The sequence below is a fragment of the Barbus barbus genome, assembly GCF_936440315.1.
Source record: "Barbus barbus genome assembly, chromosome: 5".
In the NCBI taxonomy this organism is placed as follows: Eukaryota; Metazoa; Chordata; class Actinopteri; order Cypriniformes; family Cyprinidae; genus Barbus; species Barbus barbus.
Genome location: NC_136733.1, coordinates 30,878,663 through 30,895,449, shown reverse-complemented (window position 1 = coordinate 30,895,449; position 16,787 = coordinate 30,878,663). Strand labels below are relative to the sequence as shown.

The window sequence follows — 16,787 nt, the reverse complement described above, 5'->3', positions numbered from 1 at the left end:
TTTGTTTTATTTTCATGCCAAATGTGTCTAGTCACATTTACCACAGTTATATATATATATATAAATAAAAATTAAGCTAACAAAAATAATTCAGTTCTTTGTTTAATCTCTGTGTGGTAAGCACTGATCAACTTCACAATAGTTAAATGACACCATAAACTTCACAAGATTATTTTTTTTTTTTACATAACTTACATTCTGATGTTCTGAGCTCCAAAGTGTGTTATTCAAGAAGCTGCTGCACAATATTTAACACTGATAAGTAAATATCTCGGCCAAAGTCTCTGGACTGTGAGAGTGGATTAATGGTTGTCCTGAGTCGAGCCATTTCATACTCTGAGAGCAGACACTCCACCTGAGGGACCACTACTCCAATGTTCTGCTCCTCCAGTGGGTAAGGCCAACTTGCACAAAAATGTTGAGGTCCTGGATTAAAAAACAAAATGAAAATAATAATTGAACAGTAAAGACCAAACATTGTATGTTGCGCTACACCTTGGTCTGCTCTTACCTACAAATTAAGACAGTAAATTTAACACTACATAGTAAGGTTTGACAAAACCTTAACCTTGACAAAACCTTAAAAGTTAATTACATGTAATATCTTGAAGTTTGAAGCAGTTTTAAATGCTCGGTGAGGGTTTTACAACCATGCATGCAGTCAGTCAGTCACTCTGTGTATAAAGATAGATAGATAGATAGATAGGATGTACTCAAATGTACATACATACCATGAAGCTTTGTTGTTGGTTGCAGCCCCCAGATACATGACCTGATCAAATAATTTAGTGAAGTTATTGGCATCTTACACAATTATTCCATGATTGACACTGCCTGTGAACATATATGAAACATTACGTAAAATTATCTAAATAAATCAATTAATTCTTTGCACCTAAACCGAAAAACTCAAAACTGGAATAATTCACAAATCAAACATATCACCTGTCACTCACTAACAAAATATTTATGGCTAATTACCTGAGATTGTCCAGCATTTGCCTGCTGACGCTGGTTATCCATCTTCACACACACCTGCCAAAGCAGCCACGAGTCGCATTGGAGTGACGTCAACTCCCCTTCGGCTGATTGGCTAGAGGAGCAGGTGTCAATCAACCAATGGTGGACCAATGGTGACGCTGAAGCCCGCCCTGATTTACATGAAACTCTAACCGCAACATTTGGAAACGCAAGCGCAGAACATGGAAATAAGAGCGAAGGGGAAAAGACCGGAAGCACACAAAAAATAAAAATATGAGCGGGAGACCTGATTTTGTTTGCGATTTGGAAAACTTTGAATTCATGTTTCAGTTTTGTGCAATATATTTTTTAATGTGTTACATTTTTGATTCACGCTTATTATTTTTCGATACGTGACCGCGTTGTTTGCTATTCTGAAAAACTTTGCATTTGTTTTTCGATTTTGTGCGGTATTATTTTACACCTATTTTTAAATTTTTGATTTACGCTTATTATTTTTTTATCCGTGACCGCAATACTTTAGGCGGGAATCTGATCCCATAGTGAAGACGTAAATAGCTAAAAATAAATGAGCTGGAAGGCATTCAGGACAATGGCAAAGAGGAAGAGCAGGTCATAATACACAGCAACAAACAAAAGATTGATGAGAAAACTGTCTGTAAGATCTTGTGTGTTTGTGGAATGCTTAGGTTTTCTCAAGCACATGTCATCACAGTCATATGGAGCTGTATATTTCCACATTTCCCTCTTTGGTGTCTGGCTTTTAGTGCCAGCAATCTAAGAGGATCTGTTCTGTTTACAGATCCTTGAATAATGTTCTTGCACGCATTGTAAGAGTTTGATTTTAGTCAAACTAAAACAATAATTTGTCTTATTAAATGTCATAGATACGCTTTAGCCCGACTGAAATCATACTTGTCCAATCTTTTTGTGATATCACGATGAATGCCTCTGACCTTGGCATTGTTTGCATGCTCCAAAATCCAGCAGTGATGATAAATAATCAGTTGTCTCATGTATATTTGGACAGACAGATGAAAACGTGTGTGCAAAGGTACACAAGTAATGTTTATATTGACTTTGTCCCTAAACCTAACCCTCCCAGAAATCTGTTGACAATTATTTGATGTAATAATTTTGCTGTTTTATGAGGCTTTCAAACAGTTCTAGTGTACTTCAAATGTCAGTTTCTGGCTATATTAGTGAAGACATTTTCATTTTTGTCTTAGTACAATTCTAAAAGCCATGTCCTCCTAAAACATTCCAAGATCAAAAAGCACAACATCACACACGTATCGGTTAAGTTTCTAACATAATGGCAGGATGTCCTCACTTCCCAGAATAGTGAAATCATCTTCATTGCTTGTTTTGTTAAATTGTCATTGATCACAGTTAGAGGAAGAAGCCCTGCTATGTAATCCAAACTCACTCAGACAAAAACTTGGAACACACACAGATAAAGAGTTCAACACCCAGACCTTAAGAGTTAAATCAGATATCAGATATATATGCAATCGTTTTCACAAGGAGCATTTTTAAGCTTGGTTTAAGGCGTTTCACTACATCTGTGAGGAGGCCAGTGCATTTCATTGCTATAGTGTGTGTGTGTGTGTGCACTAAAGCAAGAGGTTCTTACCCACGTGTGGAAATCTGTGCAGTTTAGTCTGTGAGAGTGATTTAAAACTTGCCAGACTGCAACCACTACATATGAACACACAGACACACACACCTCTCATGCCTACCTCCTTCCACCCCAAGAACAAAAGACACAACTAAACATAGCTCACCTTCACTCAACCTTGAATTTGTTTCCTTGATATAAGATAATAATGTCTATATTCATATTTGTGTGTATGCGTGGTCTTTGTCTGCAGTCCAGCTTACAGTATGTGTTCAGGAACACTGTTCTGTTCTGCTGTTGAAACAATGACAAAGTGAGACAAATGGGGTGCACCGAAGACCCTCTGATCTCTTAAGTTTTACAGACTGTCATAGGTACAAAATTAATCTATATGCATAGATGTATACTACAGTGTGCTATGTGTATTGGCTGGAATAGAATACCTGCAGGAATAAATTTATTAATAATTTCCTTTCAGCAGTCAACAGAACACAACAAATTTTGGAACACACGCACAGACACACACACACACACAGACAGACACACACAGACATACACACAGAAACACACACACACACAGAGAGAGAGAGAGAGAGAGAGTCCAGAGAGTATCTGTAATTTGAGGCTCATAAACCCAAATCCCAGCTGATTGATTCTGGATTTCATTCTTCACATTTAAACATCTAAAATTAGTAGCCTAATACTCAATTTCACAGTCAGATTCGAAAAGATCAATAATATATAAAAATATATTTTGGTCATTTTTTTAATATTTACAAGGACAACATAGATGGATATTTTTCATGATGCTCTACACTCTTAACAATAAAGGTGCTTCATGATGCCATAGAAGAAACTTTTTTTCTAAATGGTTCCATATAGAACCTTTAACATCTGAATTATAAAAAAAATTCAGATTATAAAAAGGTAGGAAAGAGATGGTTCTTTAAAGAACCTTTGACTGAATGGTTCATTGTGGAACCAAAAATGGCTCTTCTGTGGCATCGCTGTGAAGAACCTTTTAAGTACCTTTATTTTTAAGAGTGTAGTGCAGTGCTTCTTAACACTTACTGTCATGCAGGAGTTGTCTTTGAAGGCAGTTTCTAAGTGCACTGATAGTAGGTGTGAGGATCAACAGCTCAATGCTGCAGGGCACATGGTGATGGAACGTGATCTCAGTTAATCTTTATTATGATCTGAACCTGAAACCTTTGCATCAATAGACCAGGGGCCGTACGTGTAAAGCCGCTCAGAGTAGAATTTTAGTCTTAAGTGTGTCAAAATACTTGGACTTAATAATAAGTGTGATTCATAAAGGTGCTTAAAGACTAGGTCTCGGCACCTAAATTATTTACAATTGCTAGAGAGGTATCCTAATCTAGCTTGGAGTAACAAGATGGCAGCAAAGAGGAGAAAACACAAATTTTCCAACAAATATACTGTGTGTATTGGAGTTACATGATGATATGGAGTTGATAAAACAATTCAAATGTGATCATCAAGAGAAATGTATACATATGGGCCCAGATTCTTAACTATTATGCAAAAACCACCCTAGCTTCTTTATCAACATTTTTCATCAGTTTAAAACATCCTCCCCCTGAATGCTTTATCAACTGAAAAGGTCCAAAATCTTGTTCTTGTCTTTATAAAGAAACTGAAATTGAAATAAGTATTGACAGATGAGAACACTGATGTCTGATCATTTCTTATACCGGAGGTTTAGGGAAGACCTTGCATCATTGGAGCAAATTATAAGTTCAGAGAATGTGTGCAGCAACTGTGCCTACAGGGAACGGCGGACCTTAAAAAAAAATCAACTTGAGAAATATGTAGACTACACATCTGGACTATTGCTAAACTTCTCCGACTTCTCAGAGACAGACGCTAAGCAGGTTCTTCAAGATTCCTGGAAGAACAGAAGAAAGTAAGAGGTTAAGTAAGTGCATAACTCCAGTTGGTGTTCAAAGTGTTTTAGATGACCCTACATGACTTGAAAGGTGTGTTGATCTACATCTGTTCTAGTGTACGCTAGCTCAAGGATCTGTAATGCAGGCTATCGAGACGGCAGGCCTCAACAAAGCAAGATGCAAATTCAAATAATGGCTGTCATGATGATATTGGTGTTTACAGGAACATTAAGAGCTTGGAGCTCACAGAATGTTAATGCGAAAGGAAAATTAGGACAAGTGATGTTGTCCAGCTGATGGGCCATCATATGCTGTGAACTAAGGTTGGTTTTATAGTAATTATTAACTATTAGTTAGATGTCTGCTAATGCAGACTGGGAAGAAAGTAGCGAAACACTATGCTGATGTACATAGGAACAGATTTAAGAATAAATTATCTGTAAAGTGTAAAATACTGAATGTTAACTAGACATTCATGTGGATATTTCCATTTTAAAAGCACACCTCTTTCAGTCAGAAGTTTAAAGTTTCAGATGACATTCTTATTCTCATCATATTGATTACAGGCAGACAGACAGAAATTGTAGACAGACAGACAGACAGATAGAAATTGTAAGACAGATAGATAGCAAATCATAGAACAAAACAGTAAAGTTGTATACTTGCGAACATCATTTATTGATGATGCGCCATTATAATACAATTATAATTCAATTTACAATGATTTATAATTTTAACAGCTCATGTTACTTTTTTGTGACTTTGTATGTTACAGCTTAAAGATAAGAGTTTTAGACTGTCTGGCAGATCTCAGCCATACGAAACACATGATTAACATTGTCTAACATTTGAGTGTTATTTACAACTCAATTACCAGTAATCCAAATTCAATCTGCAAATCTGCAATCAGAAAAATCTGCAAATTCCTCATCCTGAATAAAGTCTGATCAAAGAATAATATGTGGGCTATATTTCTACACATTGTTATATAACCAAATGCTGTTTATAGATGCTGGCGCTAATCACAACCACTGTGTAATTAGAAACAAGGCACAGTGACACAATTATATCAACCAACAACAACATTTGAACTGATCATTCCAAACAAGTGGCAGTCCATGGAAAAGCACTTGACCGACACTGACATGGTCCTCTGCAGTTATAAGGTTGTAGATTCACCAGACTCCACTACGCGCTGCTTTGCTGCTCAAGAATCTCCATAGGCACGGTTTCTTTGAGGTCACTCAGTTTCCTGGAGAAGGAAGACAGTCTCGTGCTGATAGAATCTCTTTTCTGCATCAGCATATCACCGTAAAACTGACACAGCTTCTCTCGGAAGTGATTTCCCACAAAACAGTACAGGAAAGGGTTTATGGCAGAGTTGGAAAAGCCAAGGCAGAGGAAGAACGGCAGGAGTTTATGGATCTCTTGAAGCACCCAGCAGTCCCACTCCACACCCAGCTCTCCCAGAGCTCCGAGGAATGCCAGAACGTGGAATGGGAACCAGCAAAAGAAAAACGCCAATACCACAGCGACCACCATACGCAATACATGGACCAGTCGGGTGGAGTCTTGCTCCAGGTAGTTCGGGGTGGCCAGAAGGTTCACGGCGATTCGGCTGTAGCAGGTTGCAATGACAATGAATGGCAAGAAGAATCCCAGGGTGTTCTTTCCAAGAGTTAACCCGGTTTGCCAGTAGGAGCTGGGGAAATAAATGACACAAGCCGTAACGTTGTTACTGGGAAAAGTGTGTATGTCACGAAACATAACTGTCGGTAATGTCGTCAAAGCCGCCACGACCCAAATGAAGCCACTGACACATCTGGCCTGATTTATGCTCCTGCTGCTCTGAGAGTGCAGTGGGTAGACGATGGCATGATATCGATCCACACTCATACAGGTGATGAAAAATATACTAGCGTAGACGTTTATCGTTACCAGACCTCCACACAGCTTACACATGACCTTCCCAAAAACCCAGTTGTAATCCAGCGAATAGTAAACAGCCCAGAATGGCAAAGAGCTCAGGAACAGCAAGTCCGACATGGCTAGATTCATCAGATACGTGTTGGCTACTGTCCTTCGGCCTGAACTGTGATACAACACGCACACCACCAGCATGTTACCAAGAAAACCTAGCAGGAAAATGAGACTGTACAAAGTGGGGATCACTTTCTTCTGGTATTGCGAGGCTGAGGTGGATATGTAGTCGCAGGAGTTTGTCATGTTATGGTGCAACAAATTCACAGTGGGTGCAGTCAGGTTATGGGTGGATTCTGTTTCCATTGCGTTGATAATGCAGGATGATTCAAGAATGGGAAATCTGAAGTTCTGAAATGAGAAAGAAAAAAAACCACAAAGAGCTTTATGCAGTGATAGGGCAAATTCTCTTGTGAAGCAGGAATGAAGAAACATGTTATTGTAACATTGGGATAAAATGCAAAATCATCTTTCATGCTCCATTTATCTTAAACCTTCACTAAAACTTCTTGATCCCCCTCAAGTAGGAAAATACAAGATTGTGAAACTCCTGAAAGTTAAGCGAAGAAAAAAATTATAAAACGGCTATAAATCACAGGCTGAATTTCACAGGTTGCCAGAATAAATAAAAAAATGATTAAATAAAAGTGAGGAAAGTGTCTCGACTGAGCTGAAAAGGTCTGCGTCACTATCCATAACATGTTCAAACCCTCCACGGACACTCTGAATCCTATTAAAGGAACTCGTCCCACGGTTGTGGACAGCCTTATTGTCAAACAAAACCCAACAAAACAAAACAAACAAAATCCCACCGCGTGCTGACCGTCCACTGGGACTGATGTTGAAGCATCCTCTCCTCTACATCTTGTCAGTGTGAGAAAGAGAAATCTGTGAGAGAAATGTGAGAAAGCGAGTGTGCGTGCGTGTAACCACAGCTCTGGTGAGTTTGGGTCCAGCACAGATGTGTTTTATAGCTCTCTGCAGGCTGCGCACAATACATCTGGTTACTGTTAGCATAGGCGGTGGGGCACACGAAGATATCGGACTGGCTGGGAAATCAGATGTGGTGTTTCAGTCCCTCTCCCCAATAGTATACTGTATAAAGTAGCAGGCCAGGCATACTTTTCATATTTTTCCAATGAGCTCAGGTAATGTATGCATAGTTGGACAACACAAACACACAGGTCCTGAAACAAATATCACAATCAGACTAAGTAACATAAGGTCAAATCTTCTATCAACTGGCAACATATTTGGCAGTTTGACGGTTTTAGTTAATGGTAGTTATTAATTCTAAAATGTAAATATTAATTATCTGGCAAACCTCGCGTTTTAGGAAACATGTAAAGTTTAGGGACCAATTCTCACTTTTAACTAGCTTATGCATATTACTAGAATATTGGCTGTTTATTAGTACTTAAAAAGCACATATTAATGCCTTGTTCTGCATGACCATATTTTACATTTCTTAATCGTACCCCATACACAATTAACAACTAACTTAACTATTAATAAGTAGCAAATTTGGAGTTTATTGAGGAGAAAAATCATAGTTAAATGTTAGTTAATAGAGAGAATTGGAAAAGCGAGACCAAGTTTTAATATGTTAAATATATTAGGAATCTGCTTACTCTGCCTGGTGTTATACAATATGAAAAGGCTTCTCATCATTCAAGTCTAACTGTCATGGTAATTCATTTATTAAGATTAACTCTGAGCTCTAAATAATGTTCACAGCTGTCGAGAATAATCCCAGTCATATTTCAAATGTTGCACATTCTTAATCAGAACTCTACGCCTGTCAAGTTTATGTCATTGGGAAAGCTTGTAGTTATCTAATAGAATAAATGAGAAAATAAGTATTTTTCAGATGCATATCACCACTGAAACTATCTAAACTATTTCTTTCATATTTGGTTCATATTACATGTCCTACTGCTTTGGAGAAGCAGCAAAGTCCAAAACTAACCAGAGTTATTCTGCTCTCTTGAAATAAATGGCATTTAAATTCACAATTCTATCTAAAGTCAGCTAACTGTCTGGAAGAGCATATGTAAATAAAATGAGATGCAATCTGGCTTTCTAATTTCTAAAACATTGCGGAAAAGAATAACATGCAAGACAATGTAACAAGAACAATGCTTTAGACTGCACTGACATCTTTTTGATTTGTTTTTAGGCATTATTACTGGAATTATAAAAAAGATGATGATTATAATAATAGTTTGAACACTTAGGTAATGCATGCCCTTAAACATTTTACAGCTATGCTTCTAATAATCTTAATAAGTTAAGTTAACTTTAAAAAAGTCCCATCATGATTATGTTCAAAACTCAAGAAAATGACCACTACATTTCGTAGCTCAGCATACCTTTCAGTTTCCGGTGCAAAAAGTCTTCAGTCTCTTCGAGGTGTCGCTACACCCCTGGCACACGTTTCACGCTGAAAACCGAGCCAAAGAAAGCTTGCTTAGCCCCCAGCAGACTTTTCCATTTTGGAAATGGAGACAATTCTCTGCGTGTGTAAATATATGAGGGAGTAAACAGCCAACCAGATGTAGGATTTGCTAAAATATTTTTATGTCCACATTTGTCCACTGGGAAAAGGAGGGAGGAGATGGATGTTGAGAGAGAGAGAGAGAGAGAGAGAGAGAGAGGTGAAAGTGTTCTTTTCCTTTTAGTAAATGCCTGCGTTTATTTTAAATGCATCTGACCAGCAACTCTGTGTGAACACCAAAATGAGAGAGAGAGAGAGAGAGAGAGAGACCATATCCAGGAGGAAGGATCCAGCATTATACACACATACCTAATGATCTGAAAAATTAAAGACAGATGTACTATAATAGTGGTTTTTGTGTAGTATTTATATGTGCTGCAGTAACATTTCATCATCTTTCTCAGCGAACTATCATGCAAATGTTTCTGCATCTATCTTTTTTCTAATGTAAATTTCCTGCATTCCTTCTAAATGAGTGTTGGTCTCTGGTCTCACAAGACTTTTGGGTTCTGCCTCTGTATGAATCGTGTCCTTTATCAAACATTTGATCCAGAGTGTGAAACCAGATATGCTTCTTAAAACACAGGAAATTGAGAGACGTCAGAGGCTCCTCATTCACTCCACTCTGTAGTTACTGTAGCGACGACCCAGCGAGTGACCCCTCAGAGGTCACGGGCAGATGTGTTCTAACAATTTCATAACAAGGCAGATAATGGTGTCTCAAATGAGCAGGGCTAAGATAACTGAAATTTGGCCAATTACAGATGACATTACCCAGAAGCGTGTGTGTGTGTGTGTTTACAAATCGGTGTGTCCGATTTCCATCCAAACAACTGAAGGAACAGAACATAATGTTTCTCCAACTGCTTTTGAGTTTCTTAGTGTCTGTCAAAACCAATGCCTGTAAACTATTTTTTTAATAAAACTTTGATCAACAGAAAACAGTTGCAACAAAGGCTTTTTGGTGGGGTTGCATGTTTAGAGCTATTGTGTCTCCTGAACCTTCTGTCTCTGTTTTGAAGAAATACTAGAACTAGGCAGCGACTGATTGGAAAAGGACCCTGGAATGCTGCTGCTGCTGCCAGTAAACTCCAGCTGAGTTGATTCATTTGGTATGGACATACTGAGCTACAACTTAACATGATTGGAGACTGAAGGGGGCACGATGTACAGCTGCGGCTACTTAAAATTACAATTTTTAACAGCAGATGTATAACTCAAATAACTGACATCACAGATGAACAGCAGCAGTTTTTATAGAGAAAATTTAATTTAACTTTAAAGCTGTATAAACATGTTCAATGACCATTTAAACTCCCCTTGTAGCATTCATTACTGCATACGCAGTTTTAGTTTCATTTTATGACTTCACTCATCCATGGCCTGATATTGATTACCAAGAGGATGAATATTAATGCCAGTTCAAAATGTGTGTCATTGTTTTCTGGTGTATTAATGTGCTGTTTATTTATTGTGACAGTGAGTGTGACATCCAGCGTGCACTTACTCAAATCCATATCCATCCTCTGTCAAACATTTCCCTCTTCTCAAACACTTCCTTCTGCCATCCATCGAGAGAGAGAGAGAGAGAGAGAGAGTTAACAAATCTTCATAATTCAGTCATACATTAATCTAAGACAAAGTAAGGAACATGAGAAATTCTAAATGAACACTGATCACTGAGGGAGGGAGAAAAAAAGATAAAAAAGAAATCCCTAAAAGTAAAACAATGACATGAAGTCAATAATAATTTCATGTCTTTGATTTGGTTTAGATTAAGGTCACATGCAGTTAGCTACATAAGCAATGATTACTTCAGAACAACAGCTGTAAATTACTTTGTACTGAGAAACACGCAAGAAATGTTTTTTTTTTATTTATTTTTTTATGTGACCATTGTTCACAAATGGCACAAATGTTATACAGAGATGCTTTTGATGGACTAAGAACTTGTCTGAGAAGCTCATTGCCTTTTATTCCGTTCACTCTGATCTGAAGGACAGATTTCAGGTGAAAGGATCGCATGCATCATTCACAACACAAAGTCAATATAATTACTTTGCTGCATTTCTTTCTGTTTGGCAAATTGTCAGTATCTTCAGAAGCCTTTTTAATTTACTAAAAGAATATTTCAACAGGATTCAATTGAAATGTATACATTCTGACAGAAAATGCAGTGCTGCCTTATTTTGTTTTGTTTGTACAAACTTTTATCGGTTTCTTTTGGCCAAGCTCATTTATATCGCTAGGTTGTCCTCGCTGAGTCTGTTCATTTATAAGGTGGGTCTCAGTTTTTTGTTAATCACAGTGGACAAGTACATCACAATGTCCTGTCTTTAAAGAATTTGAATTTACTTTGATCAGTTTTATTAATATGGGTTTAATTTGTGATTCAGTGTGGTTTTGTGTGATTACTGTAGGTTATTCTGGTCTCAGGTTTTAGTCTAATTCTGGACAGAATGAGCTCAGTTCTTGCTATCACAAGGCTTTATGGGTTTTGTGCCCCTGCTTTCGAGGTCTCATATTTGAAATACTGACACTTGTGAAACTTGCTTTACAGCATTATGATTTCATTTTCAAGGCTTATGATATAAGCTTACTGTACATATAACACTGACCTCACACTGTGAGCCTTGTTGTGTAGATTTTCATTAAATGAACCTCTAAATTTTGGGATCATTGTGGAGAGTTCTGGAGCTCTGGTTCATTTGTCTTTGGGTCATTCCACAAATGTGGTGGCTTTAGCTTATCCATCTGAAAAATCAAAAATAAATCAAAATTAATCAATTCCACATTAAACCTACCATGCTACATTAATTGTGTATCATGCATAACCATGCTGCTCATTTCATTAAAGATCACACTAAATAATAATCCTAATTTATCCTTAGCTGCCATGCCATTTTCTCAGTGACATTACTCTTAAATAAAATGAGTGAGAACCAGTAATGTTTACAATTTAAGAAAAAAAGGACGGGGAAAAAATATAATTTATCATCATTAACTCACCCTCATGTAATTTCTCTCTTTTGTTTGCAAAAACACCAATGACAGTGAAGACTTTTTTTCACCGGAAAGTAATTGTAAATATTATAAGATCAGACTATTCCAAATTGCAGTTAATTGTGTTTTAGAAAATATATAGTTTTCTATAAGAACTGTGTACATTGCGGGTTACTTGTGATTGTAACTCCAAGACTCCTCTAGAGAATGACAGATTTTCACTAGAAAAACACTAAATCTGACTGAGTACTGCAAAATGATACATGTGTACACTTTACATTGGGTTGAGTAAGAGCAGTTTCTCAGGCCATGAAAATCCCTGCGCTAAATAATCATAAAATGGACATTACATGCACAGCATAACTTGGAAACATCAGCTCATTTTGATGAGCTAGTGAAGCTTATTGAATGTGACAGCATCCTGGCTCAAAGGAATGAGCAATGGGTTTAAATCTGGCTGTGAAAGCTTTAAGTGCATGAGAAAGTAAAACATTTTAAAGTACAAATGATAAAATAAAAAATAAAAAATAGAACAGTACATAAAAACTTTTTTGGCATAGGCTACATAAAAATTAGGACTCTCCTCATATATCGACATTCAAAGCGCTAATTTCTAAATCCATTGAATATAACACTTTGACAACAAAAAGTCAACCTAAAAATAATCAAAGGACTGCAGTCTCATTGCTAAAAATAATATCGAAATAAATGATCAAAAAAATGTTGTGAAACATTCAAAATCCAATGAAATGTCCAAAATAAATACAGATAACAGAGATCGCAAGAAATGCACAGTGAAAGAGAGAGGCTTCAAAATCCCAAGCTGCGTTTCTTCTCCCTGATGGACAATGAACTGTCTGTGTGTGTGTGAGAACATTTAGGGGAAGTGTGTGGCCAAGTATGGTGACCCATACTCGGAATTTGTGCTCTGCATTTAACCGATCCAAGTGTACACACAGTAGTGAACATACACCCGGAGCAGTGGGCAGCCAATGCTGCGGCGCCCGGGGAGCAGTTGGGGGTTCGGTGCCTTGTTCAAGGGTCGTGGTATTGAGGGTGGAGAGAGATTTTTCACTCCCCCACCTACAATCCCTGCCGGACCTGAGACTCGAACCCACAACCTTCGGGTTACAAGTCCAACTCTCTATCCATTAGGCCATGACCGCCCCACGACTGCCCCTTAATTTAGAACTAATATATGACCTTTCTGTTTTGTTCAGTCATACAGCACTATATGAGACGGGTAAAAGCCCTCTAGTAAATTCTACCATGGCACAACATCATGATTCAGCACAACCAGCTCATAAAAGTGGCTTGTCCAATGGGTCTACTAAAAAAAGCACAGACATAAAGTCCTGAACACATTCTGTTCCCTGTCAAATAGCATCAGCATCTCTCCCCAGTGACTGACAGAAGAACTCAAGAGAGGAAGAGAGAAGGGAGGAAGAGGAAGGGTCACAGAGGGGACAGGATGCTGGTTTGGGGGAGAGTCTGAAGGGATAAATTAGGAGCCAGCTTCAATGTACAGAGAGAATGAGTCACAAACCACCATCCCAGGCTCAGGGCTCACCCTAAGCACACTAATAATACACTTCAGTGTGTGAGAATGTGTTTGGTGGCATGTGTTTGTGTTGTAGGGAAAACAAAAACAATAAAACCTAAAGCAAATTGTTGTGGAGCAAGCACCCACGATCTTCACGTATTAAACTTGTATATGGTAATTTGACAAATATGTGAGTTGATTTGATCTGCCATAACCACATCAAATAAACATATACAAAGCTGAAACATCATTTCTGATTAGCCTTTCTCAGTGTTCATTTTTCATCTTAACCTCAGGCTGGCAGTTCATCAGGCTTCTCTGCAATTCTCTCTATCTATGGTTTTAAATATTATAAAATAAAGAATATATTTTTGAAATATATTTATGTGGCATATCACTGATTTAAAAAATGCAAAGAAGCATTTAACATAAGTTATTGTAATATAAGACCTCCAACAAAAATACTTGATTATCTTTAAAAAAAAGTAAGTTTAAATTTAGTTTAAATGCTAAACAAGTGCTAAGACTAGGTTTTGCTTACCTTTTAATTATTTGCCATGTCTTAGATTCATCTGCTGTATTTTCATGTATGTAATTTTCATGATGGTTTTAAACACTAGTCAATAAAAGCTATATTTTAAAAAAGAAAACAAAAAAGCACTTTATTTCAACTTTTAAATTAAAATATTATTAAAATATAATATATAAAATATAATTAATATATACATTTCCTAATAAATAAATAAATCAGACAGTCCCTGCTGAAAGCACTGGGAAAATCCAACTAAAGGAAAGAACATACTGTACCAACATCAAAACATGGAACACTAAATTCTTTCAAGGATGAATTTTAGCTAATACATTCATATTAAATCACTCTATGGGGCATGTAAGAGTTAAGTAATTATGTTATAATAATATAACTACAGTGCTGATACCCTCAACTGATTGTCTGACATCATCACAAACTGAACAGATTACAACCTCCAGAAAACACGTATCACGTTACTATCACTGGAACAACAGAAAAGGGGGAATAAATGGTTCAAAGGTGATGACAAGCATAGAAAAAAGGAAACATAAGCTCCTTACACGCATTACAGAGACAGGACCCGCTATATGAAACAGGAAGCTCATGTTCCTTGCTCTATGACCAATCTGACTCTGCACTGCCTCCTGCTGTCCTACAAACAAACACCCACAAATCAGTTCGTCGGCCACAGAAAATGCCTGCGAGAGAAATGAGAAAAACAAAAGTCTAACAGTGCGGAAGACTGAAAGAACTGACAGTTGCAATGTCAAAGAGTCAATTAAATGACGCATATAACTTTGCCACAATTTTCTTAGTATCTAGCCTACAGTGAGACAATCACAATATGCAGGTGCATCTCCGAAAATTGGAATATGGTGAAAAAAGTTCATTTTTTTCTTGTAACTTATTTCAAAAAGTGAAACTTTCATATATTTTAGGTTAATAACATGTAAAGTAAAACAATTTTTTTTTTTTGATGATTAGAGCTTACAGCTAATGAAAGTCAAAAATCAGTATCTCAAAATATTAGAATATTTACATTTGAGTTTCAATTAATGACCATCCCTACAGTATAGATTCCGGGTACCTCTTGTTCTTTGAAACCACAATAATGGGGAACACTGCTGACTTGGCAATGATCCAGAAGACGAACAAAGAGGGTAAGTCACAGAGGGTCATTACTGAAAGGTGTGGCTGTTCAAGGAGTGCTGTATCAAAGCATATTAAATGCAAAGTTGACCAGAAGGAAGAATTTGGGAAGGAAAATGTGCATAAACAACAGGGATTACCGCAAACTTAAGAATACTGTCAAGCAAAGCCGATTCAAACATTTGGGAGAGCTTCACAAGGAGTGGACTGAAGCTGGAGTCAGTGCATCAAGAGTCACCACGCTCAGACGTCTTCAGAAAAAGGGCTACCAAGCCACTTCTGAACCAGAGACAACGTCAGAAGCGTCTTACCTGGGCTGTGGAGAAAAAGAACTGGACTGCTTGAAGTCCAGTGTGAAGTTTCCGAAGTCAGAGATGATTTGGGCTGCCAAGTCATCTGCTGGTGTGCAGCCGTCTACCAGGAGATTTTAGAGCACTTTATGCTTCCTTCTGCTGACAAACTTTATGGAGATGCTGATTTCCTTTTCCAGCAGGACTTTAGCACCTGCCCACACTGCCAAAACCACTTCTAAGTGGTTTGCTGACCATGATATTACTGTGCTTGATTGGCCAGCCAACATGCCTGACCTGAATCTATGGGATATTTTCAAGAGAAAGATGAGAAACAGTCGATCCAATATTACAGACGAGCTGAAGGCTCAATAGTGCCTCAGCAGAGCCACAGGCTGATCGCTTCCTTGCCATTCCTCACTGATGCTGGAATTTGTGCTAAAGGAGCCTCGACCAAGTACTGAGTGCATAAATGAATACTTTTATACTTTAAAGAACTTGAACTTTTCTGTTTTGCAAATCCTTTTTTTGATTGATCTTAGGAAATATTATAATATTTTGAGATACTGATTTTTGATTTTCATGAGCTGTAAGCGCTAATCATCAAAATTAAAACAAAAAAAAACTTTTGAAGTGTTTAACTTTACATTTAATGAATCTAAAATATATGAAAGTTTCACTTTTTGAAATAAGTTACAAGAAAAAAAATGAACTTTTTCACCATATTCCAATTTTCTGAGATGCACCTGTAGGGACGATGGAGTCAGAGGTGGAGAGAATGACTCAAATACTTTTACAAGTGTGACTTTTTGTGTAAATAAGTCGAGCTACATTCTTCCTATGCCTGTCGATGTATACTTGACACTACGTGTAATCGAAGATTTGAAGATTTCGTGTTTTGAAATCTGCATGGAGAACAGGGTCGCCAGGTGCCTGTTTCATAAAACAAGTTTACCAAACAAGCCAGGCTTATTTCACTTATTCTGACTTATTTTGAACCAAATCAACTGACAATAAGTCAGACTAACTGAAATAGACCTGGCTTATTTGGTAAACTTGTTTCATGAAACAGGCCCCAGGTCTGCTAAACAAACCAGCCCAATTAGTACACAAAACTAGCCCAATTACGGGCAAAAAACTAACCCAATCGGTTTTTGGGGACTCAAAACCTCCTTCCAGAAGGTTCCAAATCTAAAATAACAACACATGGCAGCAATACAAAATTAGCCGAATTCCGAAACCATGGACTTAGCAACACGTGGATGAACATTTGTGACCCTG

General features: G+C 37.5%; 1 protein-coding gene across 2 annotated transcripts; it reads right to left on the bottom strand.

Moving 5' to 3' along the window:
• Positions 1–5,168: 5,168 nt before the first annotated feature.
• LOC306869399 (type-2 angiotensin II receptor-like) lies at positions 5,169–9,188 on the bottom strand. 2 transcript variants are annotated; one of them, XM_079416164.1, is made up of 2 exons: positions 8,865–9,188; positions 5,169–6,843 (listed from the first exon to the last, which is right to left on the bottom strand). In XM_079416164.1, the coding sequence occupies exon 2, from the start codon at positions 6,796–6,798 to the stop codon at positions 5,701–5,703; it is 1,098 nt and encodes a 365-aa protein (XP_079272290.1). In that variant the 5' UTR covers positions 6,799–6,843; positions 8,865–9,188; the 3' UTR covers positions 5,169–5,700. The 2 variants fall into 2 exon arrangements, with proteins under 2 accessions (XP_079272290.1, XP_079272291.1); XM_079416165.1 differs by lacking the exon at positions 8,865–9,188 and adding an exon at positions 7,305–7,428.
• Between the last annotated feature and the right edge of the window lie 7,599 nt (positions 9,189–16,787).

Bases quoted from the DNA above. Each gene is read 5' to 3' on its own strand.
- LOC306869399 (XM_079416164.1), bottom strand. From the start codon at position 6,798: ATGGAAACAGAATCCACCCATAACCTGACTGCACCCACTGTGAATTTG.